This window comes from Talpa occidentalis, unplaced genomic scaffold (assembly GCF_014898055.3).
Source record: "Talpa occidentalis isolate TD23 unplaced genomic scaffold, MPIMG_talOcc4v2.1 talOcc4.7, whole genome shotgun sequence".
Lineage (NCBI taxonomy): Eukaryota > Metazoa > Chordata > Mammalia > Eulipotyphla > Talpidae > Talpa > Talpa occidentalis.
Genome location: NW_023605083.1, coordinates 116,149,321 through 116,175,657, shown reverse-complemented (window position 1 = coordinate 116,175,657; position 26,337 = coordinate 116,149,321). Strand labels below are relative to the sequence as shown.

Below are 26,337 nucleotides of genomic sequence, written 5' to 3'. Positions count from 1 at the left end.
GCAAAATCCATCAGGCAGAGAGCAGGAAGTAGCCAAAGACAAAGCAAGGTATCACAGAACCATTATTGCCTTTAGAAATGCTAATGAGACAGCAGAGATTACAAAAAGAAAGAAAAAAAAAGTTCCAAAGTCCTAGCAACAAAAACCTCTGAATTTTACAAGAGCCCGCCAAGTGGCCTCAGACGCCATCTTTGATCTGGCCACATGGTCCAACGTACTGCCTAATCTTTTGAGTGAAACTAGCACAGAACAATTTCCACAAATTAAAATCTCTTAGCAAGTCACTACAAACAAATTACACACAAACACGCAGAATCTTCACAAAGCCCAAGCCAGTTTTTCAACAGCAAATCGACATATGAAACAAACACACTGGAGAAACCAAAAATCACATTTGCGCTTATGGTAGCCAGTGCCATAGGGAAGCCCAACTTCCCATGGGGCTGACTAACCACGGATGGCTCTGTCCTAAATCACGTTGGACGCCAAATCTGTTATAGGACAGGGAGAGGGGCAGCCCAAGCCCCACAAACCTGCCTATTCTAAATGGGTTCTGCCATCCGCCGCATCAACACAAAACATAGGAGACTTTAATGGGAAGGAACTTTAATTAAACTAGGAAACAACACAGGTAAGGCAAAGAGTCTAGTTTCTAAATGAAGCACCCAAAGTTACCCATCCCCTCGTGGGTAAAAGTCCATCCATATGGGATTGGCCCAGAGCAAGGCCCCAAGGCCTGCCACAAGTCTAAAGCATCTTCCAGTGGAGACCCACAGAAAAGGGTCACAAACAACTGGACAAGCCCGGAAGGAAAAGAGCAAAATCAACATCAAGATAAAAGCTGCCATTGTCACCTCCCCATGGGTCTCACCCACATCTGTGTCACCCCGTCCACGACCAAAAGACAAGTGCAGCTTCTTCACGTGTCTCTAGGCTCCATGTGCCTCCTCCAGGTCTCCTGGCTCCATCCTGCTTCTTTCCTCAGTCTCTTCTCCAGCTTCTCCTCTTCCTGCTCAGCTCCACCCTCCCTTGGGTGGGGCAGGGAACCTGGAACCTCCCCCTTTCCTGGGGACCACCCTGTTACAGTAGTAGGAAAACTGACAGAAAAGGGGGTTAGTGTCGGGCTGATGACTGACGTTGAGTCTGGGGGGACAGGCTATGACTGTTCCCAAATCATCTGGATTTCCCTCGCTTTCCCACTAATGTCCTATTTCTCTGCCACGATTCACACTGCACTTAGTAATTTGTTACGAAAAAAAATCCACAAATTTAGAGAAATAATTGGCTTTATTAAACAACTGGTAGTGTGTGGGAGGGGCCCAGAGAACACCTGGGGCTCCAGGCCCTGAGTAATGGTGAATAGAAAAAGCCATGCTCTGGGCAGAGCTCTGCCAAGGGTTCAGCCTCTAAGAGTAAAGGTTAGAGTCACTGGGATGGACTGACGAGCCCTGTGGTGAGAGTGTGCCTGAAGGCACAAGGCCGTGCAGGTGAACCACGCAGCCATGGTCATGGACCAAGCTTCGAGAAGGTGGCTCCATCTGTTCTTCCTTTCTGGCTGCTAGAGCCATGTGAATATTTGCCCTTCCCTGTTTTAAAAAACAAGATATTATATTTAAATGTTTTCTTTCTTGTTTCTCCTTTTCTTGATGGCATACATGGAGTGTGGCTAAATTCATTCTAGGCTGCAGAATGGTGAGGTGGAGTCAGGGTGGAGCTGGGAAAGGTGTCCACTTGCTCCTGAAGGTCAAGGATTCCAGCAGTTGCCAACAGCAGCAAGCAGGTGGCCGCGCCCTTGGGCGCTGACCTGCTGGGGAGGGGAGGCTGGCAGTTTGCTGCTCTAGGTGTTCTACAGTCACTCTTAGGCTTGCCTCAGGCTAACCTTATCTTATCTTATCCCCTTATCTTATTTAGTAATCCCCAAGTCAGAAACATCTTCCTGCCTCTCCCTCTTCTCCCATCATTCAATGAGGCAGCAAGACTTGAAAATTTTATTTCGCAAAGAAACCTACTCCCTCCTTGTGCCTAGACTCATCACCACCATCACCACCGCCCTTATCCAGACTTCCTCAGCCCTGCCCTGATCTGAGATCAACCCCTTAATGGCCTCTCTGCTTTCACTCTTTCCCTTTCCCCCTTTCAATTTTATCAAAGCCTCCCCTGCCCCCCAACATTACCAATTCACTCTCAGCGGATAAGGTTGGTTATTAGAAGCAAGAGGCCTAGGATGCCTCCAAGCCCACCTCTCCAGCAGCTCACCCTCAGGGTCTAGGTCTCTGGACATTCCTATAAGGTCAGTCTATTAGTGTTTGCATTTGTACCCTGGTTCTCTCCTCCCCCAAACCCCCACCAGGCCTCTGTTTTTTTGTTTTTTGTTTTTTTAAAGATTTCTTTATTTATTTATACAAGCACTGGGTACAGTCAGAAGCGCGGGAGGGTGAGAGAATTCACCAGAGCCAGAGCGGGGAGCAGAGCAGGCAGAAGGACAAAGTACACTGCTGAGGGGAGCAGTGGGTGGCAGGAGAGGTCTGCACACCATGTGGGATCCTCACCAGCTGCCAGAGATCGAACCGGGGCTGCATAGGCTGCCTCCATTTACAACTTACCCCTTTAGCACTCAGCTCTGACTATCACCTCCTTCTAGAGGCCTTTCCTGTCCTCCCTCCCAGGACATAATGCACCCATTCTGCTGGACTAACCATCTTCCTAAGCCCTCCACCCCATCATATCCCACAGAGATTAGGCCCCAGAATCACCCTCCTCCACTGTGCCCTTCGCAGAGTCCAGCCTTCCTTCTGCTCACCACGGCCAGGAACTTCCTGGGCTTCCTACTGGCCTACGCGTCCCTACACAGGTGCTTAGCTGAGTCCATAGCAAGATCTCATCTCCCTCTCTGGCCTCATGTCTCGTCACTCCCCTGCCCCCACTGGGTCACCTTGACATTGTTCGTTGTCCTGGAGGTTGTGTGTTCTTACATCATCCTTGATTTTCCTTTCCCCATAGGGCCACTTACTATTTAATGGTGAACTCCTGCTTCCACGTCTACCTTGACAAGTTCCATTAAAATCAGAGCCCTGTTAGTCTTGCCCATTTCTATCCTAGTGCCCGGCCCATAACTGACACACAATAATAAATAAATCATGAGCTCGCTACTTTACTATCTTTTTGTCTTTCAGGACATCTGGGGTGATGGAAATGCTTGGCAGGAGGACTGCAGGATCAGATTTGAGATGGGGAATAGGGCCTGCCCCAATTCTGATGGGAATGCTTGTCCCTAGGAAGACGGTGGAGGAGAAAGAGAAGGTTTCCTAGGGATCACCCTCTAGCACCCCCAGGGACTACAGGCTTTTCAGACCCCACCACCTGAGATGCCAACTGCTGAGCCAGGGACATTCTCCTCTGAGTGTTTTCAAGTGGGGTCAGCAGGGACCCAGAGGGTGGAAGAGATAGTGGGGGAGAAGAGCTGGGTGGGATCTGGGAATGAATTCACAGGCAATCAGGTAACTTTACTCATCCTGCAACTTAGAGAAGGTGGAAATCCATTGTTCCTAGGGTGTCCCTGACACTTGGTTCTGGGTAGGGAGTGGGGACAGTCAGGATGAGGGGCTCTGGCCGCATCAGCTTATCATACAACCGCCTTTCTCCTTGAAGGGATTCTTGTCCTCAGAGATCCCTTTGAGAAGAGGGTCGTTTCCTGCTTGGGCCTCCACATAATCCTTCATTTCCTTTCCCGTCTTGGAAATCTGAAAGAAAGTAAAATATAGTTCCAGCCCTTGCTTGCTGGATCTGTGACTTGGTCAGTCCCTAGAAAAGGATGTCTGGGCAGGTTGGGGACGGAGGCCTGGCAGGAGCAAGACGAAAGGGACTGGCAGGTGTGAGAGGGGCGTGAGCTCCTTGACCAGAACCACAAGGCCTGGTAACTTGGCCAGGCCAGCCTGGGGTGAGAGCTCCCTCCCGCTCTCTCCCAGGCATTCCCATGGGCCAAGCCGCAGCCCCTGCCACACCCTGCCTCATCTCAGAGTCACCTGCCGCTCCTTCCACTGCCCCATCCGGTGACCTCCTTCAGACCTGGACCCGGCTCCATGAGGAAGCTGAAGCGGGTGAGCAGAGGGAGCATGGGAGGTAACAGGAGGCTCACCAGAGCTCTTGGATTCTTCACTTCCTTCTTCAGCTGTTCCACCTCCATCTTCAGCAGCTCCTTCTCACTTAGATCTTGGGCCATGATGCACTGGAGAGACACGGTCCCCAGAAGGATCCCACAGCTGATTGCAGATCCCCTGTGCTCCCCCAGCTCCCTCCTCTGCTCTCCCCACAGCTCAACTTCTACTTCTTCCCTTCCCTGCCATATTTCCCAGCAACCCCTCAAGTCCAGGCTGGTCCCTGCCTCCTCCCCTCCCCCAGTGGGTCTACACTCAGGAGCCAGCACTCCGGGCTGAGGGAGTTTCCATCTTTGTCCTTTGCTAAGGACCAGTCAGAACAAAATCAAGGCACAGAGAACGGAGAGGAAAGGGGTCTGTTTCTGTGAGGAGCATGTGGAAAGGAAAGTTATTACTCCACATAAGGACACGGATAGAAACTTTCTTTTTTGTCTCCAGGTGCTGTCAAAGGCGTGCACACGAGTGGTTAAGAGAAGGGGATCTGGAACCTGCCAGAATCTTGCCCTGATCCCAGCTCTGCTGCTTCTGTTAGGGGGAAAGGATGTCCTGAGTTAATCCCACACAGGCTTTGTGGACCCCACCCCCACTCCAGACTAAAGCCATCAAGACATTGGGAAAGACAAATCCCGTCACCACCAAGGGAGGGTGGCTGGGACCTGAGGGTGGAGTTGGGCAGCCAGGTTGGATATAAAAACCAAACACGTGGGCCTTGGGGGGCTCGCTATTGCTCGCCTCCTGGCTTCACCGCTCCTGGCTGGCGGCCAGCTCTCAGAGCGCCATTTTGGGATTCCTGATCGGCGGATCGGGTAGGACTCATTGAAAACTTTGTCTCCCACTTTTCCCCCAGAGCTGTACATTTCCTCATTTCCCCTTCCCTTGTAAATAAACCTTTCATGAACCTTTCGCGTGTGCCTACAGTAGAGCACTGATAAGTCCTTTTAAGCGCGCGGGTGAGGACCCACAGTCAGGCACCCCGTTTTGTATCGGGGTTGCTCTACAACACTTCCTTGCTGTGTGGCCTTAGGCAAGTCACCCAACCTCTCTGAGTCTTACTATCCCCTTCTACCAAGTGGGTATGTTGTAGAGCAACCCTCATACAAAACGGGGTGCCTGACTTTGGGTCCTCACCCGCGCGCTTAAAAGGACTTATCAATGCTCTACTGCAGGCACACGCGAAAGGTTCATGAAAGGTTTATTTACAAGGGAAGGGGAAATGAGGAAATGTACAGCTCTGGGGGAAAAGTGGGAGACAAAGTTTTAAATGAGTCCTACCCGATCCGCCGATCAGGACTCCCAAATGGCGCTCTGAGAGCTGGCTGCAAGCCAGGAGCCGTGAAGCCAGGAGGCGAGCGATAGTGAGCCCCCCAAGGCCCACGTGTTTGGTTTTTATATCCAACCTGGCTGCCCAACTCCACCCTCAGGTCCCAGCCACCCTCCCTTTGGTGGTGACGGGATTTGTCTTTCCCAGAGTCTTGATGGCTTTAGTCTGGAGTGGGGGTGGGGTCCACAAAGCCTGCATGGGATTAGCTCAGGACATCCTTTCCCCCTAACAGGTATAATAATAGCACCTGCCTTAAATAAATATACATATTAGGAAAATAATAGATATAAAATATCTTAATGTGCCGCTCAGCACGTAAAGAACACTACTACATTTGCTGTTGGTGATGCAGATGCCGGGGGCAGCATCACCGACATCATCATCACTCCTCCCCCAGGGTCTTCAGGAAGGTCCGCCTGGGGCCTAACCTCAGTGTTTCTAAGACTAGATCCCAGCGCAGCGCAAGCTGAGCCCCTCTCACCTGCACTTCAAGTCACTTGTTCCCGATCCAGACAAGATGGTGTGTGAGCCTCCAAGCTCCTCATCAGCTGAGAGGCTGTGGATAAAGCAGATGGTCTAGAAGCCCAAATCTCTGATGCCTAAGCCGATCACAGGCTCAGGGACCTAAGTCCATCCACTGGCCTGAGCCCAAGCCCCCATGGCCACCAGAGCAGACGCCCTGCCCCCACACCAGCCCCACCCTTCAGTGACCCCTCTGGCTTAGAGGTTCCTCTTTCCCAGTTCTCACCCTCCAGCCCTGCAGGGCAGCTCCTCACCCTCCGCCCCCTTGCCTTTTCTCCCAAGCCCTCTCCTCCCCTACCTCTTTCTGAGGCTGCTCTGGCTGGTGAGGCAAGTTCCAAACCAAGTCTTAACTGACCTCACCCAAGAAGCCCTTGTGTCCCCCATGGACACCCCATGATTTCACCTTTCAAGTTTCTTCTAGCTCAGTCTTCATTTTTTTTTTAAAGTTTTATATATTTATTTTTTAAGTTTTTTTAATTTATTTTTAATTTTTTAGATTTATTTATTTATTTATACAAGCACTGGGTACAGTCAGAAGCGTGGGAGGGTGAGAGAATCCACCAGAGCCAGAGCGGGGAGCAGAGCAGGCAGAAGGACCGAAGTACACTGCTGAGGGGAGCAGCGGGCGGCAGGAGAGGTCTGCGCGCCATGCGGGACTCTCCTCCGGTGGTGGCCGGGGAGCAGCCGGGGATGGAACCGGCGATGCAGAGGCTGCGGGGCAGCTTCACAACCCAGCACTCAACCGCTGCGCCACAGGGGAGGCCCTTATATATTTATTTATGCATATAAGAGCAGGGGTGTAGACTAGAGGTGAGAGGATTCACCAGAGACTGAGTGGGGAGCAGAACAGGCAGACTGGCTGAAATACACTGCTGAGGGGAGCAGCAGGTGAGTCAGAAGAGGTCTGCTGCACCATGTGGGTAGCTCCCTGGCCGGGGATCGAACTCAGGCCTCAGTGGTGATAGCACTGAGATCCAAACCCTATGCCACCAGCTCAGTCCTCATTCACTCACTCAAGAAACATGTCCTTGCTGATGATGCTGTGCCAGCTAGCACTTGTCACCTCCAACACCCACGGCTATGCTTGTTTGCCTCCACGCCTCCCTCTGAGCTCTGGCTGTGGCCTCCCTCTTCAGTCCCAGCACAGGACACATCCTGATGATCTTCTTGGTCTCGCCCTAGGAACACTCCAGGGTGACGCCGTTTAACAAACACTGACTTCACCTCAGCAGACGCCTGACTGATGACAGGGAGCCCTCTCCGGGAGCAGATGCCCCAGGGAGCAGTCCATGGCTTCCTACTTCTGGGAGGACAGACTGAGCAGTGGGAGGCAGGGGATGAAGCCCAGAGTCCATGCCAACTCCCCCTGCTCCAGGATCCACGCCCCACAAACAGCTGTGAGCTCTGGGAATTTGAGATCAAGACAGGACCTGGAGGTCTCCTCCTCCACAGCCCCTGTGAGTGCAGGAAAAGGGGCACTTACCTCCTGAGGCCCGCTCGGTGTCCACGCTGCCTCTCCACCAGCCAGTTACTCTGGAATTTGAGCCTGGTGCTTCACAAAGCTAAGTCCTTCCTGTTGTCTAAGCTGAGGTCCGTCAGTTCCATCAGCCCTGCCTCTGGCAGGCACCAGCTTGTCATCCCATATAACCCTTTGGAGGCTGGGTAGCCCTTCTCGGGGGGCTGGGGTGTAACTTCCCACTGTCCAGACTGACTCCTCTTGCTGCTGTCTGTGCTGTTTTCCATTGTCACTGTCCCTCCACCCTGCAGCCCCCTGGCATGCCCAGTCTCCATGTCTCCATATCCTATCCACCCTCCACTCCCCCATCCTTTGGTGACTCATCCCTGCACTTCCCAAGGAAGCCCCCACCCTCTGTCCTTTCCTCCCCTTCCATGAGTGGAAAATCCATTCCCCCCCCCACACCCCAGCAGGCCTGCCCCCTTCCTCCCCAGCCTCCAGCCCATCCCCCTCTGAACAGTTTCCTCTCCAGGCCCAGGGAGCAATCACAGTCACAGGGCAGGACGGTGGCTTCCTCTGCTGGGAGGAATTGGGGGACTGGGCCCCCAAAGAGGCCCCTGGCTACCCCCTTCCTCTGGGCAGGGAAGAGAAAGACTCAGGGAGCAGGGACCGACTTCCTCTTGTCCGGGAACAAGCATGCCTTTGCTTTGCAAGCGGGTCTGGGTCTCTCACGCAGAGGAAACCAAAAGCAGTGAGAGGGAGGGAAGGCCCCGCGACCAATCAAGGGCAAGGTGAGGTGCAAAACCAGCCGGCTCCCCGGGGGAGCCAGTCACAGGCTTGGGGCCATGGCGGAGCTGCAGCAGCTGCAGGAGTTTGAGATTCCCACCGGCCGGGAGGCGCTTCGGGAAAACCACAGCGCCCTGCTGCGGGTGGCCGACTACTGTGAGAACAACTATGTGGAGGTAGGCGGAAGGGGCCCCAAGCCCTCCGGGACCTTGGGGGCCATCCTGACAGGTGCTTGTCCTGCGCCTTGGCTGACCATGCAGACCTGGCTCATCCCAGGCTCCCCCGCAGGACCCCTGACCCCAAGCCACGCAGCCGCTGCAGCTGCCGGGCCCTTCTCTCTCCCAGGCGGGGCCTGTGTGCTGTCCTGCCATCCTTCCTGTTACCAGCCTCCCGCCAGGGCCACCCGCCCCTCGCTTCCCAGGCAAGTCCTGAGGCCCAGAGAGGTGTCCTCACACACACAGGCTGCGCTCCCTTTTCAGGCCCTAGGAGAGGCTTCAGAGGAACTTTCCAAACGTGTTAGTGAACTTGAGATGGACAAGAAAAAAATGCTATCCCTGATACTTGAGGGAGAGCAGAGAGACGTCCGAGCAAGCTGGGCGAAGGGGCCAGGACTGATGTGGAGTAAGGGGATGGACGTGGTGACCGCGGGGGGCGCAGGGCAAGGAGAGGCCACTCAGAGCAGTTTTCTGCATTGTTTGAGGAGATTTCTAGACCGGGGGGAGAGGGGAGAGGGAAACTTAGCAGCGGCTGAGCACGCCTGTCATTTCATCAGTCCTCATTCCCCTTCTGAGGCTAGTAGCGAGGTTCTTGGTTCTGAGCTGAGGAAATGGCAGCTGAGACAGGCGACCTGGGCAAGGTCACACAGCCTGGAAAGCGTGGGGTCAGCGAGGCCACCTGGCTTCTGCCCAAGCTCTCTCCTCTGCCCTGCTCTGCCGCCCGGACAGGCCCACTTACTTTGAGACAGTTGATGCACGCCTCTGCCCTCAGTTTCCTCTGTTCCCTTAAAAACTACAGGCTGACCCTGACACCCTTTGGGAAAAATTTTATTTTTCTAATTTATTCTAATCAAACTATAGGAAGAGGTATAGGAACCTCCCCAAACAGCAAAAGCATTAGGGGGGGAAAAAAAAGACAATGAAAGGAGCAAGTGCTTCTGGGAAGATGGCAGATTAAAGAGAGTTAGAGGCTGCCATGCTTACTTTGGGCAGGTGTGTTGCCATATAACCTCCTTTAGAACTTGCCCGGGCCTGTGGCTTGAGCGCCACTCCACCTTCACTGAGCAGACTGAGGTTCTGAAAGGTTAATTCACTCTGCAAGTTCTCCAAACTAGTGGCAGAATCTGGACTTGATCCCACAACTCTTACTCTAGACCCCACTCGCTAAAGCTCTGGTCGGAAGTGCTACCTGGGTATAATTTCTGTCTGTAGATGTTGAGGGACCGGCTTGTTGAGGAGATGGCCGTGAAGCAGCTGGGCTGTGGCAGCACCGCAAGGCAGGCTCCTGGAGAGAAGCAGGCCTCCGACCCCTCAGCAACATCTGCACATCTCAGAGCACTTCCCAGTGGGTTGTCCTCTGCATACACAGCATGCACACAGAGTTTGGAGAAATCTGAGTCCAATTTCTAGCCCTGCTGCCTACCAATGACAGGACCTTGTTGAAGTTCCCCTTCATGGAGGTCACAGGGGTTAAATATAATGTATGTAGATTCTTTACGTAGGCAGCATAGGGCCTCCCTGGTGGTGCAAGGGGTTGAGACACAGCACTATGAATCTATTGCCAGCCTTTGGAGTTCGATCCCTGGCCAGGAAGCTGACCCACATGGTGTAGCAGACCTCTCCTGTCTTGCCCGCTGCTGCCCTCAGCAGTGTATCCTCAGTAGATCTGCCTGTTCTGCTCCCTGCTCTGTCTCTGGTGAATCCTGCATACAAGCCATCTCCTCTACAAGTCGGTCTTTCAACATCTCCAGACAGAAATTGTACTCAGGTCGGTAGCATTTCCGACCATAGCTTTAGCAGGTGGGATCTGGAGTGAAAGTTAAGGGATCAAATCCAGATTCTGGCACTAGCGTAGAGACCTTGGAAAGTGAATTAACCTTTCAGAACCTCACCCTCCTGCCTCCTGCACCTCTGGCCTACAACCCAGGTCTTGTATGCATAAATAAATAAAATAAATCTGTAAAAAAATAAAGGGCAGGATAATTGGCAGTTATTGCCACTGTGACAGTGACTGTGATTATTAGCATCACTTTTTATTTATTTATTTATTTATTTATTTATTTATTTATTTATTTATTTATAAAGATTTATTTATACAAGAACTGGGGTACAGTCAGAGGCCGGGAAGGGTGAGAGTATTCACCAGAGACAGAGTGGGGAACAGAACAGGCAGACTGACTGAAATACACTGCTGAGGGGAGCAGCAGGAGAGGCAGGAGAGGTCTGCCATGCCATGTGGGTTTCTCCCTGGCCGGCTGGCAATCAAACCCGCGCTGCAGAGGCTGCGGACAGATTCACAGTGTGGCGCTCAACCCGCTGCACCACCAGGGAGGCCCAGCATCACTTTTTAAAAGGATGAAAGGTCCATACAGCTAGTGAATGTCCAGGTGAAGCAGTTTTTGCAAAACCCCCCCGCCTCCCCGGCACTGGTTCAGGTCAGCATCCGGGGAATTCTTCTTCCTGCATACAGGATGCTCAGGATTCTAGGGGAGACCTCAGAAGAACTTCTGAGACCTGCTCTGGGGAGCATATGTCTGTGTAGGGTTTGGAGAACTTCTGAGAACTGTCTAAACAGGGCGTAGGTCCTAAGTGCTCTATCCTTCCTTCATGCCACTCCCTCCACCCCAACCAGGTGTCAAGAAGCCCCTGGGGACTAGGGGAGGGCAGGCTGGGGTCACCTGCAGAGTTCTAGGTCAGGGTCCACTGAACTTCCAGATTTGCATGATGAATAAGCCGTGGTCACGAGAATGGGTCCCAGATCTCAGTCTCTGGGTCCTAGCTTTGGACCAAGACCAAAGCCAGGGGCCAGCAGGGATCCAGGCTCTGGCATCTAGGAGCTGGGTTCAGGCAGACGTTTTCCTGTTGGTGCTGGCAATTCCACAAGCCTGTCCAGGAAGGGTCAGCACCAGAGAGGCAGTTTAAGAAAGCTGGGTGGAGACCAGAGTAGTCGCTCCTCCAGCCTGGTTCCTCATTTCCCCACTTAGTAGAGGAAGGCCTTGAACTAGAACAAGAGCTGCTATCCTTTCAGGTTTTAAGGTCCTGGATTGATTCCTTTGCCTTTTTAAGTCTTCTGGTTATATATGTTGATGAGATGTAAATTGCACGCAAATGAGCATGTCTTTCTGTTGGAACAGGAGGGTGTGGAGGAGGCCTGAGAGGAGAGCCATGGCAGAGGCTGCCGGAGGTTCCTGGCCTGGCCTTTGGCTCCAGCCTGGCTCAGGCCACAGGCGAAGCACCCGGGTCTCGCTCAGCACCCTGCTCTGATAGGTCCTAGGTCTCCTAGGTCTCTGCTCTCTGACAAGCCTTGAGGAGCACTGGATGCCCTTGGCAAAGAGACCCTTGTCAGTTTGTCCACTGGCTTTGCCCAACTTGCCCCAGGCCTCCCCACCCCCTGCTCAGGAGAAAGGCAGAGGCTTGAAGGCCTGTGATGACCTGAGATGAGGAAGCTGCCTGGGGAACCAAACTACCCCAAAAGTTTTGCCCCACCCCCCACAGTCTGATCCGGGACTAAAAAAAACCTCTTCTATCTTCAGCCACTCCCTGCCCACCCCTCCATCACTGACTGGCAGTGTGACCCTGGCCAGCACCTGGCACAGTGCCTGGCATGTAGGAGGAAGATGCCCAGCAAGTGTTTGGGATTGTTTTCAATTCCTTAATTAAGTCACAAAAGCACTTTTTTTTTTTTTTTTAATATATTGTCTCTGTATTGGGCACTATTCTAAGACACCATCAGAATAAAACAGACTCGCTCTCTGCCCTCACAGTGCTGGCATCTTAGTGAGTATGAGGATAGTGGGGGGGGGGGAATAAATTGTTCCTGAAAGTGCTAAGTGCTATGAGGAAAAGAGAAAAGGTAAGTGTGACAGGGTACCTACAGAGGTCCTGAGGAGAGGTGTCTGAGAAGCGGAGACTTAATGGCAGGATTCTAGAAAGATGTCCAGCAAATGCAAAGGTCCTGAGGTAGAGACGCCCCTGGTTTCATCAGGAACAGAAACCTGAAGGCCAGTGTGGCTGGAGGGGAGTCTGTGTGCGGAGGATGAATGTGAAGAGAAAGGCAGGAGCCAGCTTTGTGGGGCATCCACGGGCCATGGTTACAAGTTTGGGTTTCATGCTCAGTCTGTGTATTGGGAAGCTGCTGGAGGACAAGAGTGAGTGAAGTCACACCCCTGTGGGCCTCAGTTTCTTTATTCATGGAATGGAGCAGATCACCAGTTCCCAGCTACCAACCTGCACTGGACTAGAGCTAAACAAGGAGCACAGGTGTTAACTGAGTTGCTTTTAAAAGTGCAGATTCGGGTCTCCCTGGTGGCGCAAGGTTTAAGACTCAACCTATGGAGCTATCCACAGCCACAACAGCACGAGTTTGATTCCTGGCCAGCCAGGGAGCAACCCACATGGTGCAGCAGACCTCTCCTGTGTCTCCCGCTGCTCCACTCAACAGTGTACTTTGGTCCATCTGCCTGTTCTGTTCCCCACTCTGTCTCTGGTGAATCCTCTCACCCCCAGTGCCTCTGGCCTGTACCCCAGCTCTTGTATGCATAAATAAATAAATCTTTAAAAGAAAAAAAAGTGCAGATTCAGGGCCTCCCTGGTGGCACAAGGGGTTAAGAAACAACCTATGAAGCTATCTGCAGCCACTGCGGCATGAGTTCGATCCCTGGCCAGGGAGCTGCCCACAAGGTGCAGCAGACCTCTCGTGACTCGCCTGCTGCTCCCCTCAGCAGTGTACTTCAGTCAGTCTGCCTGTTCTGTTCCCCACTCTGTCTCTGGTGAATCCTCCCACTCACGCCCCGTAATTCTGGCTTGAACCCAGCTCTTGTATGCATAAATAAATAAATCTTAAAATAAAAAGATTCAGGTGATCCTCCCCCACGGATTCTGGTTAGAAGGTCTGGGATAGGGGCCTGAGGTTGGGTGGCTGTTTTTTTTTTTTTTTTTTTAAAGAGGCATGTATTTTTATTTATTTATTATTTATTTATTTGTTTGTTTGTTTTGTTTATACATACACTGGGTACAGTCAGAAGCGCGGGAGGGTAAGAGAATTCACCAGAGCCAGAGCGGGAGCAGAGCAGGCAGAAGGACCGAAGTACACTGCTGAGGGGAGCAGCGGGCAGCAGGAGAGGTCTGCGCTCCATGTGGGACCCTCCTCCTGTGGCCGGGGAGCAGCCGGGGATCAAACCGGTACCGCAGAGGCCGCAGGCAGCTTTGCAACCCAGCGCTCAACCACTGCGCCACCGGGGAGGCCTGGGTGGCTGGTTTTTAAGTTTGAGAATATCTCCTCCAGCCAGTGTTGCCTCTGCTGTGTTTTCTCCCTACTATTTTCTCTGTCATCTCTATTTTCCTCCCTACCTTTCACCCTCTACCCCCCACCCCCCACAAGGTCCTCAGGAGAGTAGTAGGGTCAATTCTCAGCTTGACTATTTGAGTTGGGGTGTTTTCCCATTAGACATCTAAGGGTTGCTGCTTTCTCCCAACTCAGTCCCCACCTCCCCTACCCCTCTCCCATTCCACCCTGCCCGGCTCACTGACTCAGGCCAGGGCTGTCTGCATTTCAGGCCACAGACAAGCGGAAGGCACTGGAGGAGACCATGGCCTTTACCACCCAGGCCCTGGCCAGCGTGGCCTACCAGGTGAACAACCTGGCCGGGCACACTCTGCGCATGTTGGACCTGCAGGCAGCTGGCTTGCGGCAGGTGGAGGCCCGGGTGAGCACGCTGGGCCAGGTAAGCGGTGTGGGAAGTCTCCTCGCATCAGCCACCAATGCCTCAGCCCACCTGGGCATTTTCTCCCAAAGAAGTGCTTTTCCACCTCCTTTCATGTCCAAATGCCTGGCTCCAGGGCAGAAGGCTGGCACATCCCCAAATTTGTGAACCCCTTTTTCTCCATGCCTGTCAGTGCAGAGCATTGCTGCCCCCTCGAAACAGGGGTTTCCTGAAGGCAGAGCTCTCTTTTTCTGCCCCCCCTGTGTCAGTGACTGCAGACTACACCGGCAAGAGGCAGAGGGACCCCATGTAAACACAGGCAGTGGCTCGATGATGTCCTGGACCCGGAGGGCTTGCTGGCAGGTCCTCTGCAACCCTGGAAGCGAGGCCGCCACGCCGTGCGCCCCTCCTGTCAGCACACACACCCTCCGGCTTCCTTCCTGGATCCTTGGCCGAGGAATTGCCCCTGAGCCTCATGCACGGAGCCAGTTACGCATTCCGCCGGGCCTGCGCATCACCCACATGTTCAGTGTGGGGTGTGCCTTTTCCTCTACCCTCGCAGGCCGGAGTCCCCACCCTCTCACTGCTGTAGGTTTTGCCACGGAACCCTCCAAAAGAAAGTCAGTTCACTTATTTGTCCCCCAAAAGGGAGAGCTGATCTGGTCATGACTCCCAGGCACGGCCGTGTTATCCCCTCTGCTCCGGGGCCAGCCCCGTCCTTCGGTCTCTTCCCAGCATCCCCAGGGACGTTGGGTTTTCTCCTTTCCCTTTGTTCCTGCTCAGCTAATAATAACCCTCATTCTCTTCCACCAGGAAGTTGGTCCAAAGTGGTTCCATCCTCCCCTGCTACCCTTTCCAAATGCTGTGAGGCCTTGGGGACAAAACTCCCTCACAGATTCTCTAGCCTCCTCCTCCCTTAAAGGAAAGGGCGCTGTACAGAGGCCGCCCCCACTGTCACCTCAAACCCCATTTGCAGATAGTGAACATGCATATGGAGAAAGTGGCCCGAAGGGAGATCGGCACCTTGGCCACCGTCCAGCGGCTGCCTGTGGGTCAGAAAGTCATCGCCCCCGAGAGCCTGCCTCCCCTTACGCCCTACTGCAGGAGACCCCTCAACTTCGGCTGCCTGGATGACATTGGCCATGGGATCAAGGTAGAGAGAGGAAACCCTCCTTTTTCTCCACAGCCCACCACGCTCTTCTGTCTCATGGCTCTCTCCTCACCAGGCTCCCAGTTCTCCTGGTCCCAGCAAACAAACTCCTTTCTTTCCTCATTCCCGGAAGTGATCCCCAAGGGGCCCTCCCCAACTCCCCAGGTCTGTCGTCTCCTCCTTCTCTTTAAAAATCCTTCATGGCCCTTTCTTCGTAGCTGACCTTTATCCTACACTCATTATCTGCTGAGAGTGACATCTGAGCACACCCTACAGTGCAGGCTGTGGGAAGGGGAAGGGGGGGGGCAGGTGTCAGGGTGTACATGAGAATGGCTTCCCGGCCACATAAGAACGGCAACTTCCTCTGTCTGGAGGTTTGAGGTCACTGCACTGAGCAGTCACCCCAGAGCAGCTGCTGGGTGGGGAGGGGAAGGGATAAGTCACTCAAAGAGGGCTTGAAGAGAGGGAAGCAGGGCTGACATTTCTTTCTTTCTTTTTTTTTTTTTTAAGATTTATTTATTTATTCATACAAGAACTGGGGTACACGCCAGAGGTACAGGGGGTGAAAGAGTTCACAGAGATAGAGTGGGGAACACAGCAGGAGGATCAACTGCAATACACTGCTGAGGGGAGCAGCGGGCGAGACAGGAGAGGTCTGCTGCATCACCTCCCTGGCCGGGAATCGAACTCATGCTGCAGAGGCTGTGGATAGCTTCACAGTGCTGTGCTTAACCCCTTGAGCCACCAGGGAGGCCCCCAACTAAAATTCTTTATGCTTCAGCTCAAGTCCCTAGTGAAGTGGAGCAAACCAAGGGTCTCGTGCCCCCTGTGCCAGTCTTGGGGAAGCCCCGGCAGTGACAGAGGTGCTCTCTTGCCTGTGGGATTGCACCGTGTCCTTCCAGCACCCTCCTCTAAACGTTCTGCCCCTCTCTGCACGTAGTCAGCCCCACGGGCCTGTGAGAGCCACACGGGGGAGGTTATCAGCGCGCGGGGCCTCTCCTTTCCTACCCCTTCCTCAGTCCGCCATGGGTCGGGGTCTAATCGGGGTCTAACCACCAGCCGGGGTCCCAGCTCCCTGGGCGCCCAGAGGCTGTGGGGGAGGGGCTCCACTCAGCCGCAGAAACTCAGCAGAGGAAGTGGCCGGCAGCCCGCGTCTGGGCCCCGGAGGCTTCCGCGGGGGCCTGCTGCACACGAGGGGCCCGGAGCCCGGCCGGCGCGAGCAGCGGGTGCTGTGGTGGTGGCTGGACGTGGAAGTGGGAACTTGCTGTGCCCGCGCTCTCCCAGATCTTTCTCGTCCTCCCTCCCCCACTTCCTCTCTCACCTGTGGGGGTTGGGGGTCCCCTATCGCTGTCACCCCCAGGCCTCTGTCCCCCGCAGGACCTGAGCACGCAGCTGTCGCGGACCGGCACTCTGTCTCGCAAGAGCATCAAAGCACCTGCCACACCCGCCTCCGCCACGCTGGGGTGAGGCTTCGCTGCCACCCACACCTCCCCGGTGCGCCCCACGCCTGGCGCCGAACTTCCTCGCCAGCCAGCTGCCCCTCCGCCCCACCCCTGCTTGCCAGAGGCTTCCTCCCCCTCACGACCCCCCTGCACCCGCAGGAGAGCGACCCGAATCCCCGAGCCGGTGCAGATCCCGGTGGTGCCGGACGGCAAACTCTCGGCTGCCTCCTCGGTCTCTTCACTGACTTCGGCCGGGTGAGCCCCACGAGAGCAAGTTTGGGGGAGTGGGGTGGGAGGAGCGGTCGAGAGGACTCGGGGTCGCAGGGGCGCGGCCTTTTGGGGGGCCCCTGAGAGGGTACGGCGCCCTCGGACCTGAGCCCTGCTCTCTCGCTGGTCTGCAGCAGCGCTGAAGGCGTCGGTGGGGTCTCGCAGAGCAAGGCGGCGGCCGCACCCCCACCCCCACCCCCACCTCTCCCCGGTTCCATGGCTCCACCCGCTCCACCCGCCCCTGCCGTCTCTGACGTCTTCCTGCCGCCCCCTCCGCCGGAGGACCTGTCCCTGCCCCCGCCCGGTAAGGAGCCCCGGCCTCTCCTGGCTGGACACACTGTGGCTTTCTCACCGCCATGGTCCAAATCCAGCCCACCTCAGCGAACGCTTTCTCCAGCCAAGTGGGGGTAACGGGAGTGGGAAGGTGGGGGAAGTGAGCTGACAGTTTAGTGACAGTTTTACACTAGGCCGCTGTGTGAAGCTTCTTGCCATTTTCTTATTTAAACTTGGCCCTGGGGCTCTGCACACTCCCATTTACCAGACGAAGCCGCTGAGGTGAGAGGCAAGTGACTCACCCAAGGGCACCCCGCTAATTTTCAGTCTCACTATTCTACACTGTTCAACAGCCCCGTGTTTATTGAGCACCTACTATGTGCTGGAGACATGGTGAGAGGCCATGGGTGAGGGCGGGAGGAAAATCCCTTCCAAGTGAGTGGGTGCTGATCATGAACGGGAACGTGTCCTGGGGTGAGGGCAGGGGGTTCCCTGCGCCACTGGCAGCCTTTCTGCTTTCCCTCCCAGACCTGGAGCTGCCCCCACCTCTGGACCTGGCCCCGCTCCCACTCACAGATATGGATGAACTGGGGCTGCTGCCTCCGCCCCCACCAGGCTTCGAGACCGAAGAGCCCAGTTGGGTTCCTGCTTCCTACTTAGAGAAAGGTACTGACTCGGTTCCCTGTCCCCACCCCGTCCTTCTACCACAGAGGTATTCTGGCCTGTTGTCCCCTTCTCACAGCTGTCGGCAACCCTCCTCCCCCATTTGTCTGACTGCGTAAATGTTCACCCAGGAGTCCACTTAGAATCAAGCTGGCAAGAGAGGCAATTGGCTAATACTGACAACTGAGGTGGGAAGCCCCCCGCCCCACACACGCACACTCCTTGCCTCCTCTTCCTAGAGGCGCCCTAGAATCTGCTGTGAACCCTTGCTTTCCACAGTGGGGCAGGACGTGGAGCTCACAGCACCCTCTCCTCTTGCCCTGCAGTGGTGACACTTTACCCGTACACCCGCCAGAAGGACAACGAGCTCTCCTTCTCTGAGGGGACCGTCATCTGCATCACCCGCCGCTACTCCGATGGCTGGTGCGAGGGCGTCAGCTCCGAGGGGACTGGATTCTTCCCCGGGAACTATGTGGAGCCCAGCTGCTGACAGCCCAAGGCTCTGTGGGCCACGACCCAGGCTCCACCCTGAGTGAGCCTGTTGAGCTCCAGGCCAAAGTCAACTCCAAAGTCAGGGCTGCCACAGGCCTGCTCGCCTCTCTGGGCTCTGAGCTGTGTCTGTTCCTTTCCCCATTGTGGCGGGAAGTCCTGGCGCTAGAGAGGAGATACCCCGAGGCCCGAAGCAGAAAGGAAAGAACTGGAAGCCAAGGAGTTGGGTGGTTTTGTCCATAAAAGACCCCCATCCACGCAGGATGGAGTCTCCAGCTGCAGGTGCCAACTTTGAATAAAACTCTGCTGACCTCATGATTGCCCTGCAGGGCTGAGGAGTCAGGAGGGACTGAAAGCATCCCAGTTTTAAGGTTCCTGACAATCCCTGGGCGCCCTCTGCCTGCCTCAGCAGCAGTGTCGCTCCCAGATCCCCACTAAGTGCCCTCCACACTTGACCCGGATGCCCCTCTTCAGCTACTGAGCGCACCTTGTTCTCCCTGTTGCTGAGTGTTGTTCAGTCTTGGTTCACTCAAGCTGGGCGCTCCTCCAAGAATGGGGATCAGCTCCCTTACTTAAGTGGGGCTGAGAGCAGAGATCACCTCACCCCTTAGACTGCGGCGCAAGACATATCATTCACTTTTCCCCACTTTGCCTCCTTTATAGCTCTAAAACACCAAAGAGGGAGGAGGGGCTTGGGTTTTGCTGGCTCTGCTTTAAAACATCATGGCTTTCAGTTCCATACGGGAGGGGAGTACGCGCGCAGGGGAGGGGGCAACCGGCGGGGGCGACTTCGGTAAGGTCCCTGGTCACTTGCTGCATAGACGAGGCTGGGGTGCGAGGCGGGCCAGCCCCAAGCCGGACCGTGTGCTCCCTCGTCCCACCACCAGGAGGCGACTATTCCCTCTGGCTCTCGGTCCTCGGGGGGCGCTGGCGGGTGGGCGGCGGGGTCGGTGAAGCAAGATCTAGGCCCGGGGCCATCTTTCTCCACGGGTAGTCGGGTTTGGCCGAGAGGATCTCAGAACCTGGGTCCTCTAAAGAGGAAACTAGGGGCTGCGCGAGAGGGTTCACAGCCCGAGGCAGCCATGAAAGCGGTGGGAGATGTTTGCTCTCCGCTGCCAAGGACCTGCGCCCTCCCAGCTCGGGGCACGAGGCTTTGGAAGCACTGCTGCCGGCTCGGTGCGCGCGCCACCGGCTTGGGCCTGCATTCAACTGTTGCTGCAGAACCGGGGGAGGCAGCCGAACCGGGTTAACTGCATAGATAGGGTCGGCTCCGAACTCCCTCCCCAGCCCCTAAATGGACGAGCCTGGAAGTCTAGAAATTCGCGGAGGGAGGGACATACAAAAGGGAAAAGGGAGTAATAAAAGTAGGTTCGTCTTTCCCGCTCGCCCCATCCCTCACCCCCTTCCACCCGGTCGCCCGGGCGCCCCCGGCAGGCCGCGGTCCTCAGCAGGTCTTCAGCACCTGTTGGAGATGGAGGCGCACGTCGGCGGCGGTTTCCCAGGGCACCACGCTGGCGCGGAAGGAGCTGGGCTCGGTCTTCTGGGCCTCCTGGATAAGGCGGTGCATGGGGTAGCCGCGGCGCGGGAAGGCCACGTCGCCGCCGGCCAGCAGCCCCATGGGGCAGAAGTCGTTGGCGCCGTCGCCCACGTAGAAGAGGCGCTCGAAGTGCACGCCGTCGTGGGCCCGCTCGCGCAGGTAGTCGCTCAGCACCTTGTGCTTGCACATGTTGGCGGGGCAGCGCGGGCAGCTGTGCGTGTGGAAGGGCCGCAGCGCGAGCAGCCCCCGCGCGTCGGGCCCCGACGGGTTGCTGAGGATGCGGCGGAACAGGCCGTGGTGGCCGGCGGCGCGCAGCGCGCTCTCCACGCCGAAGGTGTTGGCATCCGAGATGAGAATCACCTCGAAGCAGGAGCCCTGCTTGGCCACAAACTGCAGCAGGTCGCCCATGCCCGGCGTCAGGGGGATGGCCTCGTAGATGGAGCGGAGGTCCCGCGGCCGCACGCCCTGCTCGCCCAGGTACTTGAAGACGCGCTGCATGTACTCGTTGTAGAAGCCCTCGCGGTAGGTGGCGCGCAGGCTGTCGGGCAGGCGCTGGCCCGGGGCAGCGCGCACGATGGAGTCGTCGCTGTTCTCGTCCACGATCGTCTCATCAAAGTCGAAGGTCAGGAGGAAGCGCGGCGCGCCCTGCGCCGCCATCCCGCCGTCCTGGGAGCAGGGGGGAGAGGAGCAGGAGGAGGGAGCAAGCGAGAGGCGGCGCGGCGGGGGCCGGCCGAGGAGAGGCTGGTTAGCGGGCCACGGCCAGAGGCGCTGGCGCGTCCGAGACCTGAGGAGGACCCAAGGCTGGTTAAGCTGTGTGGAGCACCCGCCGCCGCCCCCACCCCCCCACCCGCCCCCCTGGCACCTCTCGGTTAACTGCGCTGGGTTTATCCTCAGAGGACCGTCCTCCTCCCGAACCCAGAAGGGTTCTTCGCACCTGTTTCTGTTTCTTTCGGAAGTTTAAAAGGGTCAGCTTAAAAGAGGGAAGAGCAGCTTCCAAGGGGTCACCCCTTTGGGGAGACTTCTGGACTAGATGGCTGTGGAGCATTGCAGCGACCCCTGCTTAGATGTGGATACAGGGTGGGTGGCGGGGACTCTCCAGGGCCGTCTGCCCTAACAGCCCGTGGAGGGAGATGCCCATTCACCCCACTAGAGGAACCATGGCTGCGGGACTGTGGTGGGCAATAAGGAGCCAGGCTTTTGGCCACCTGTTGGCATCATCCCAGTCATGTAGATAATGAGTGCCAGGTCCCTAGTCCTGGGCAGGAGCTAAGATCCAGGCCTGGAGAGTTCAGTGCCTGGAGAGTTTGCACAGAGAACCGGGTTTTGGTTTGTGGAATAACCAGCCAGGTGGACTGACCCGGGCAGACTCTCTGGGAGCTTCTTCCAGACAGATGGCTCTGGAAAGGGGTCCAGGGGTGGGACACAGCTTCTCTGGGGAGTTTTAGGGCCCTGTGCTGACAGCTCATCACTAATCACTTGCCAATTCCCTGGGAGGAAGGTGTCAGATGGGGTTTCTGCCAGAGTCCGAAGCAAGCGGGCAGCAGGAGAAGCAGTGGGGCTTGGGGAGGTAGGAGCCTCCCGCAACAGGCCACGACATACCTGGGAGACAGGTAAGGGAGAGGAGAGAGAGCAGCCGTGGCTGAAACGGCAGAGGAGGGAGCAGGAGTGGAGATGTGGGGTGGGGGAGGAGAGGGCTAGGAGGAAGTCATGCAGGGGGAGCTTGGAGACAGGCTGGACAGGAAGACAGAGTGGGGCCTGGTGGCTCCCGACATGGTCAGACTTTGGACCAGAGTCACGTTGACGGGGGACACGGAGAGGATGGGGACAACAGGCAAGTGTGAGGGAACAAGAAAGGCAAGCAATTGGAGACAGCAGAAGCCTCAGCAGTCTCTCCCTGCGCCTCTGCCTGCCAGCTGCTCTACAAGCCCGCAGAGTGAGCAGGCCAGGCTCGGCTTCACACCCCCCGCACTGCCTTTCTCCCTCGCAGGCCTCCCGTTCCTCTTTCTGGCTTCTTTCTGACTCCCTCTCTAACAGGTCTGTAGTGCCATGGCCTGGCACGCCTTGTGAAACGGAAGTTCAAGCTCCTGATTCAGAGCTGGGATTTGAATGGGGCTCTCTGCTTCCCTAAGAGAGCTGTTCCTTTGACCGCATCCCCAGGGTCACCCTCTGGTCTCACCACCATCTACCTGGGACTCTCAGGGGCCCAGGATCCCTGGAGTTGAAATTGTAAAACTTCAGGTCCCCATGTCCGGGGCGGAAGCTTCCAGGGATTGGTAGAGGCCGGGTAAGGGTGAGGCCAGCCTGAAAGGGGCAGGATGGGGCTCTTCCTACCATGATGGAAAAATGGGGCTTGAGGTCTCATCCAAAGTGACCCTTACAGGGACCCACTTACCCTAGACAGGCACCGGAGGCCAGCAACTGGAAAACACCCGTTCATTGTCGGCACATCACCCTGGCCACCACTTGCGGGGACTCTGTTGGCATCCAGCCGTCGTCCAGAGCTCCTGACAACCACAGAAGGTCCATTTGAGGGTGTACGGTCAGCTGACTTTATTACCACCGTTAATGTCCACCTGGCCCTATCCCTCTGCTGAGCCCCTGAAATGACTCCCAGGGGTTCAGTAAAAATAGCCCCTTGAAGGGGCACAGCACTTACAGAAACCAATGTCCTTGTTAGGCGCCCTCTTAACAATGCCCCAGGATGTTTGAGGTTACAGATGACATTACTGGAGACCCAGACAGCTTAACCCATTGGCTCAAAGTTCACCCACTGTAGGTGACAGAGTCAGATCTCAGAACCAGTATGAGACTGGTGCTTTTCTCTCCAGTATGATCAGCGCCCCTTTCATGTGTTGGCACGACAGTTTATTAACCACTTTCACTCATATTCTTTCACTGGTTATCAGTCCCAGGTACTCAGCAGAGCCTGATTCATGAACACCTGGCCACAGCCCTGCCTTCCCTTTGCCCTCAAAAGGCAAGGGGCAGATGACTGGGCTCACTGTCCCACAGTGCAGGGGGACCCTGGGAGCACTACGGGTGATCTGGGACTGACGTCCCAGGTGCTTTCAGAGGCCAGCAGTGCGACAGTAATCGGGTTGAAATTTCCATGGTATTTGCTGTGTGGCTCTGATGATAGAGGCCTTCACCTTGCAGCTACAAAGGACACCACCTGCAACTCCCAGTGTTCTCCCTAGACCCCCCACTCACTTCCACCCTGGAGTGGAAGAGACCAGAGGCAGCCCCAGCCGGGATAGACTGGAAAGATATTAAAGAACCTGGAGACTAGATGTGAACAGAGCCAAGGTCTGGCTGGCTGCTGCCCTCTGGTGGTGACCATGGGAGGTACAGCCAGTCCCTCTGACTTTGTCAAGGTGATCCTCTCCACAGACCATCCCAGGACAGCAGGGAGAAGCTAGTGCCCCCCAGACAGGACATACCAGGAGCAGGGTCCAGGTCTGAGGGAAGGACTTCATTACCTGTTACCTTGATGTGCCCATCTCTCCCTTCTCACATACTGACCACATAAGCATTAAACATGTTCAGTAGGTTTGGGATAATGGTTCCAGCTTCTTCCCTAATAACTTTTAATTAAGGAATTGTGGGAGCCAGAGATGAGTGGGGTAGCTGAATTGGGTAGTGAAAGGGGAGAGGGTTGGGAGATGAGACAGGGCAAGGAGAAGATGGGAGATAAGGGGAGGGAAGCAAGGGGGATGAGGGAATGCAGGTTTGGGGGGCTGGGGTGGAAGGAACTGTCTCCAGGTCCTTTCTGGAGGGAATTCTAGTGTTCCAGGATCCCGCTGATATGTCTGCCCAAGGCCAGGCGAGTTGGAGGAGAAAGGTCAAGGGATGCCACTCCCATTGTAAAAGTAAACATGGGCAAACAAGTGTCGGGTGGCGGGAGAAGCACGGGTCCCCAGCAGCTGCCCACAGACCCGCTTTCATTACTTTGTCCTTGTCTCTTTTTCTTTAAGTTGATGGAGTACTTTACTGATTTTAATCACTTTCAACGCTTCTAATTTCTCAGAGCTCAAGACAGTTTTTTTTTCCATCTATTAATAGTATTTAGGGAAATTAAACATTTATTGTTTGGTGCCATTGCCCTTATTTCTTTCAGTCCTCAGGGCAGAAAGCGAGGCATCCTGGGCTTCTTCCCTGAGTTACTGAGAAGCCCTTGCTGGGATGTCCCTCACCTCTCAAGCCCCAGTCGTTAGAGGGAGCCCCACCCAGTTGGGATCCCCTTCAAAAAGGTTACTCACCTCTGGTAGCTTTGTCCAGAGTGATCAAATCCTTTTGTGGTTGCCAAACTGAGTCCCTCAGAGAAAAGGGGGACAAGCTCCTTGAGCTGCTCCTGCAGTCTAGAGCAGAGAGAAAAGGGTTTCTTGGGGGAGGCAGGGAGTCCGTCCATATTCTAGTCGCATCTGAAAGGGGTGCCTGCCCCCGATTCCACATCAGATCACCGGATTCCTCCCTGCTTTTTACACAAATGTTCTTAGATTATATCTGTGGGAATGGGGTGGGAGGGTCCCCTGGGAAAGGGGGAAGGAAACAGGCCGCTCTATGGCATGGGTCCTAAATATGAAATTCCCCTGTTAATGTACAAGAAGTCCTCAGGACAGTTTGGTGACATTTCCCCACAGGAAATGTGAGAGTGTGGGTGGTGGTGGTGGTTATGATCCCAGAAATAATATTGTAAAAGTCCTCTGCCCAAGACCAGATCCCTGTGTATCAATCACTAGAAATCAGGTTGAGTCACCAAGCTGGAAATCTCTCCCTCCCCCATATAGCTCCCAACTTCCCTAGTCTCTTCCTTGCTCACCAACGCTGGCAGCAAATAGGAAAAACAGGCCCAGATGTCAAGCTAATGTCCTGGGGGGTGGGGGGGGTCACACAGCATCAAAATCAGGATTAGAACTCAGGGACCTCAGGTGCCTCTTGGGAAAATTGCAGCCACATCTTTCCATAATGTTCACCTTCCCATATTGCTCGGGGATTCCCCCCACCCCCTTGCTGTCCTGACTGGCTGGCCGTGATGCCTGGTGCCAGGGAGGAAGCTGGGACCAGAAGTCACCTCTGGGCTGGTCCTGCCTAGGTGGGCAAACTGCAAGGGATCCTCACTGGCCAGGGAGGTGGCAGCTGCCGGTGCAGTGGGGGGAGAGATATTTTTAGAGGTGGCTGGAAATCAGGCACTCTGGCACACCCCCAGCTGGCGGGTGCTTCCCAATGCGGGGCGGGGGTTGCGCAGTTAGGGAAGTCGAAGGGACTCGTGGGTGGCGGGGAGCAAGGGGACACGGATTCCTTCACTTTCCCCTAATCGGGGACAGAGGGAAAACCCGGGCACCACGTCCCTGGGGTGGGCGATAGAAGGGGGACTCATTCCTCCGCTCCAGGGAGGTCCCCGCCGACACACGCGTGAAGGAGCGCTCTCGAACTCCCCGCAGCCCCCACCCCTCAGTGGGACCCCGGCCCGCCCCTACCTCGGGAGACCCAGGACTCACGTGGGGCGCGGCGGCGGCAGGGTCTGTCCCGACAGAGTTTGGAGTGTGAGGAGTGGGGAGAGGGGCTAGCTGAGGTACTGGGCGCAGGATGGAGCGAGGGGTGCTTACGGGAATTGAGGGGACGCGGTGTCTTATCCACCCCCGGATTTCTGGGCTCCGGCTCACGAGTCCCTCCAGTGCCGAGGGGCGGTGGGTGATGCGCGTCTGAGCCGTCCCCTCCACCTGCCCCCCATCCCCCCGGGCCGCCGCCGCCGCGTCCCCTTTAAATGCCCGGGAGCCGGAGCCCGAGCCGCGGCTGGCGCTGCGGCTGCCGCAGCACCCGGCCCGCCGCAGTCCCCGCACGTCACAAGCGGCCGTCCAATCGCCGAGGCGCCGGCGCACATCAAAGGGGCGGGCCGCCCGCCGGCCACGCCCCCCGCCGGCCCCCGGGGCTCCGGGAGCCCCGCGCGCCGGCGACGGCGGGGTTGGGCCGGGGCACAGGGTCGGAGGGCGAGCCGCGGCCCATCCCCGTGGGCGAGCGCGGCGGGGGCGCCCTCCTCGGAGTGACCGCGAGTCTCGGCGTAAGTCCCCGCCCGCGCGCCGAGAAGCGCCGGGGCGGTGGGCTCGCTCGGCCGCGGGCTCCTGGGCTCCGATTCCTGCGCCTTGCAGAAGCGCGCCCCGCCTCCAGCCCGCCTTCGGGTCTTCGCCCCTAAACCCGGGGGTTGCCATCGGCTGACCCTGCTCAGGAAGAGCATTTTCTGTTTCCCCCTTGCGCGCAGCTAGGTGTCCTCTGCCCTCTTGGCAGGGTGGTGGCGCCCCGCCCCGCCCCTGGGGACCCTTCCCGGGTTACAGGTTACTGGGGTGGCCAGGAGAGGGGCGCGCC

General features: G+C 56.3%; 3 protein-coding genes across 4 annotated transcripts; 1 reads left to right on the top strand and 2 right to left on the bottom strand.

Annotated features, from left to right (window-relative positions):
• Window positions 1-2,444: 2,444 nt before the first annotated feature.
• Window positions 2,445-7,785, bottom strand: GNGT2 (G protein subunit gamma transducin 2). The gene is made up of 4 exons (XM_037493121.2): window positions 7,481-7,785; window positions 5,957-6,031; window positions 4,136-4,225; window positions 2,445-3,740 (listed from the first exon to the last, which is right to left on the bottom strand). The coding sequence occupies exons 3-4, from the start codon at window positions 4,217-4,219 to the stop codon at window positions 3,615-3,617; spliced, it is 210 nt and encodes a 69-aa protein (XP_037349018.1). The 5' UTR covers window positions 4,220-4,225; window positions 5,957-6,031; window positions 7,481-7,785; the 3' UTR covers window positions 2,445-3,614.
• Window positions 7,786-8,226: 441 nt separating this feature from the next.
• On the top strand, window positions 8,227-18,974 carry ABI3 (ABI family member 3). Its single transcript, XM_037493952.2, has 8 exons — window positions 8,227-8,415; window positions 14,010-14,177; window positions 15,133-15,309; window positions 16,684-16,769; window positions 16,908-17,003; window positions 17,150-17,319; window positions 17,817-17,954; window positions 18,278-18,974. Exons 1-8 carry the CDS (start codon window positions 8,299-8,301, stop codon window positions 18,439-18,441), a joined length of 1,116 nt encoding a protein of 371 aa, XP_037349849.1. The 5' UTR covers window positions 8,227-8,298; the 3' UTR covers window positions 18,442-18,974.
• On the bottom strand, window positions 18,883-25,758 carry PHOSPHO1 (phosphoethanolamine/phosphocholine phosphatase 1). Of its 2 annotated transcripts, XM_054689249.1 has the most exons (6): window positions 25,584-25,758; window positions 25,476-25,498; window positions 24,237-24,335; window positions 22,370-22,481; window positions 21,458-21,576; window positions 19,063-20,761 (listed from the first exon to the last, which is right to left on the bottom strand). In XM_054689249.1, the coding sequence occupies exons 4-6, from the start codon at window positions 22,412-22,414 to the stop codon at window positions 19,885-19,887; spliced, it is 1,041 nt and encodes a 346-aa protein (XP_054545224.1). In that variant the 5' UTR covers window positions 22,415-22,481; window positions 24,237-24,335; window positions 25,476-25,498; window positions 25,584-25,758; the 3' UTR covers window positions 19,063-19,884. The 2 variants fall into 2 exon arrangements, with proteins under 2 accessions (XP_054545223.1, XP_054545224.1); XM_054689248.1 differs by lacking the exon at window positions 25,476-25,498 and having other exon boundaries at window positions 18,883-20,761.
• Between the last annotated feature and the right edge of the window lie 579 nt (window positions 25,759-26,337).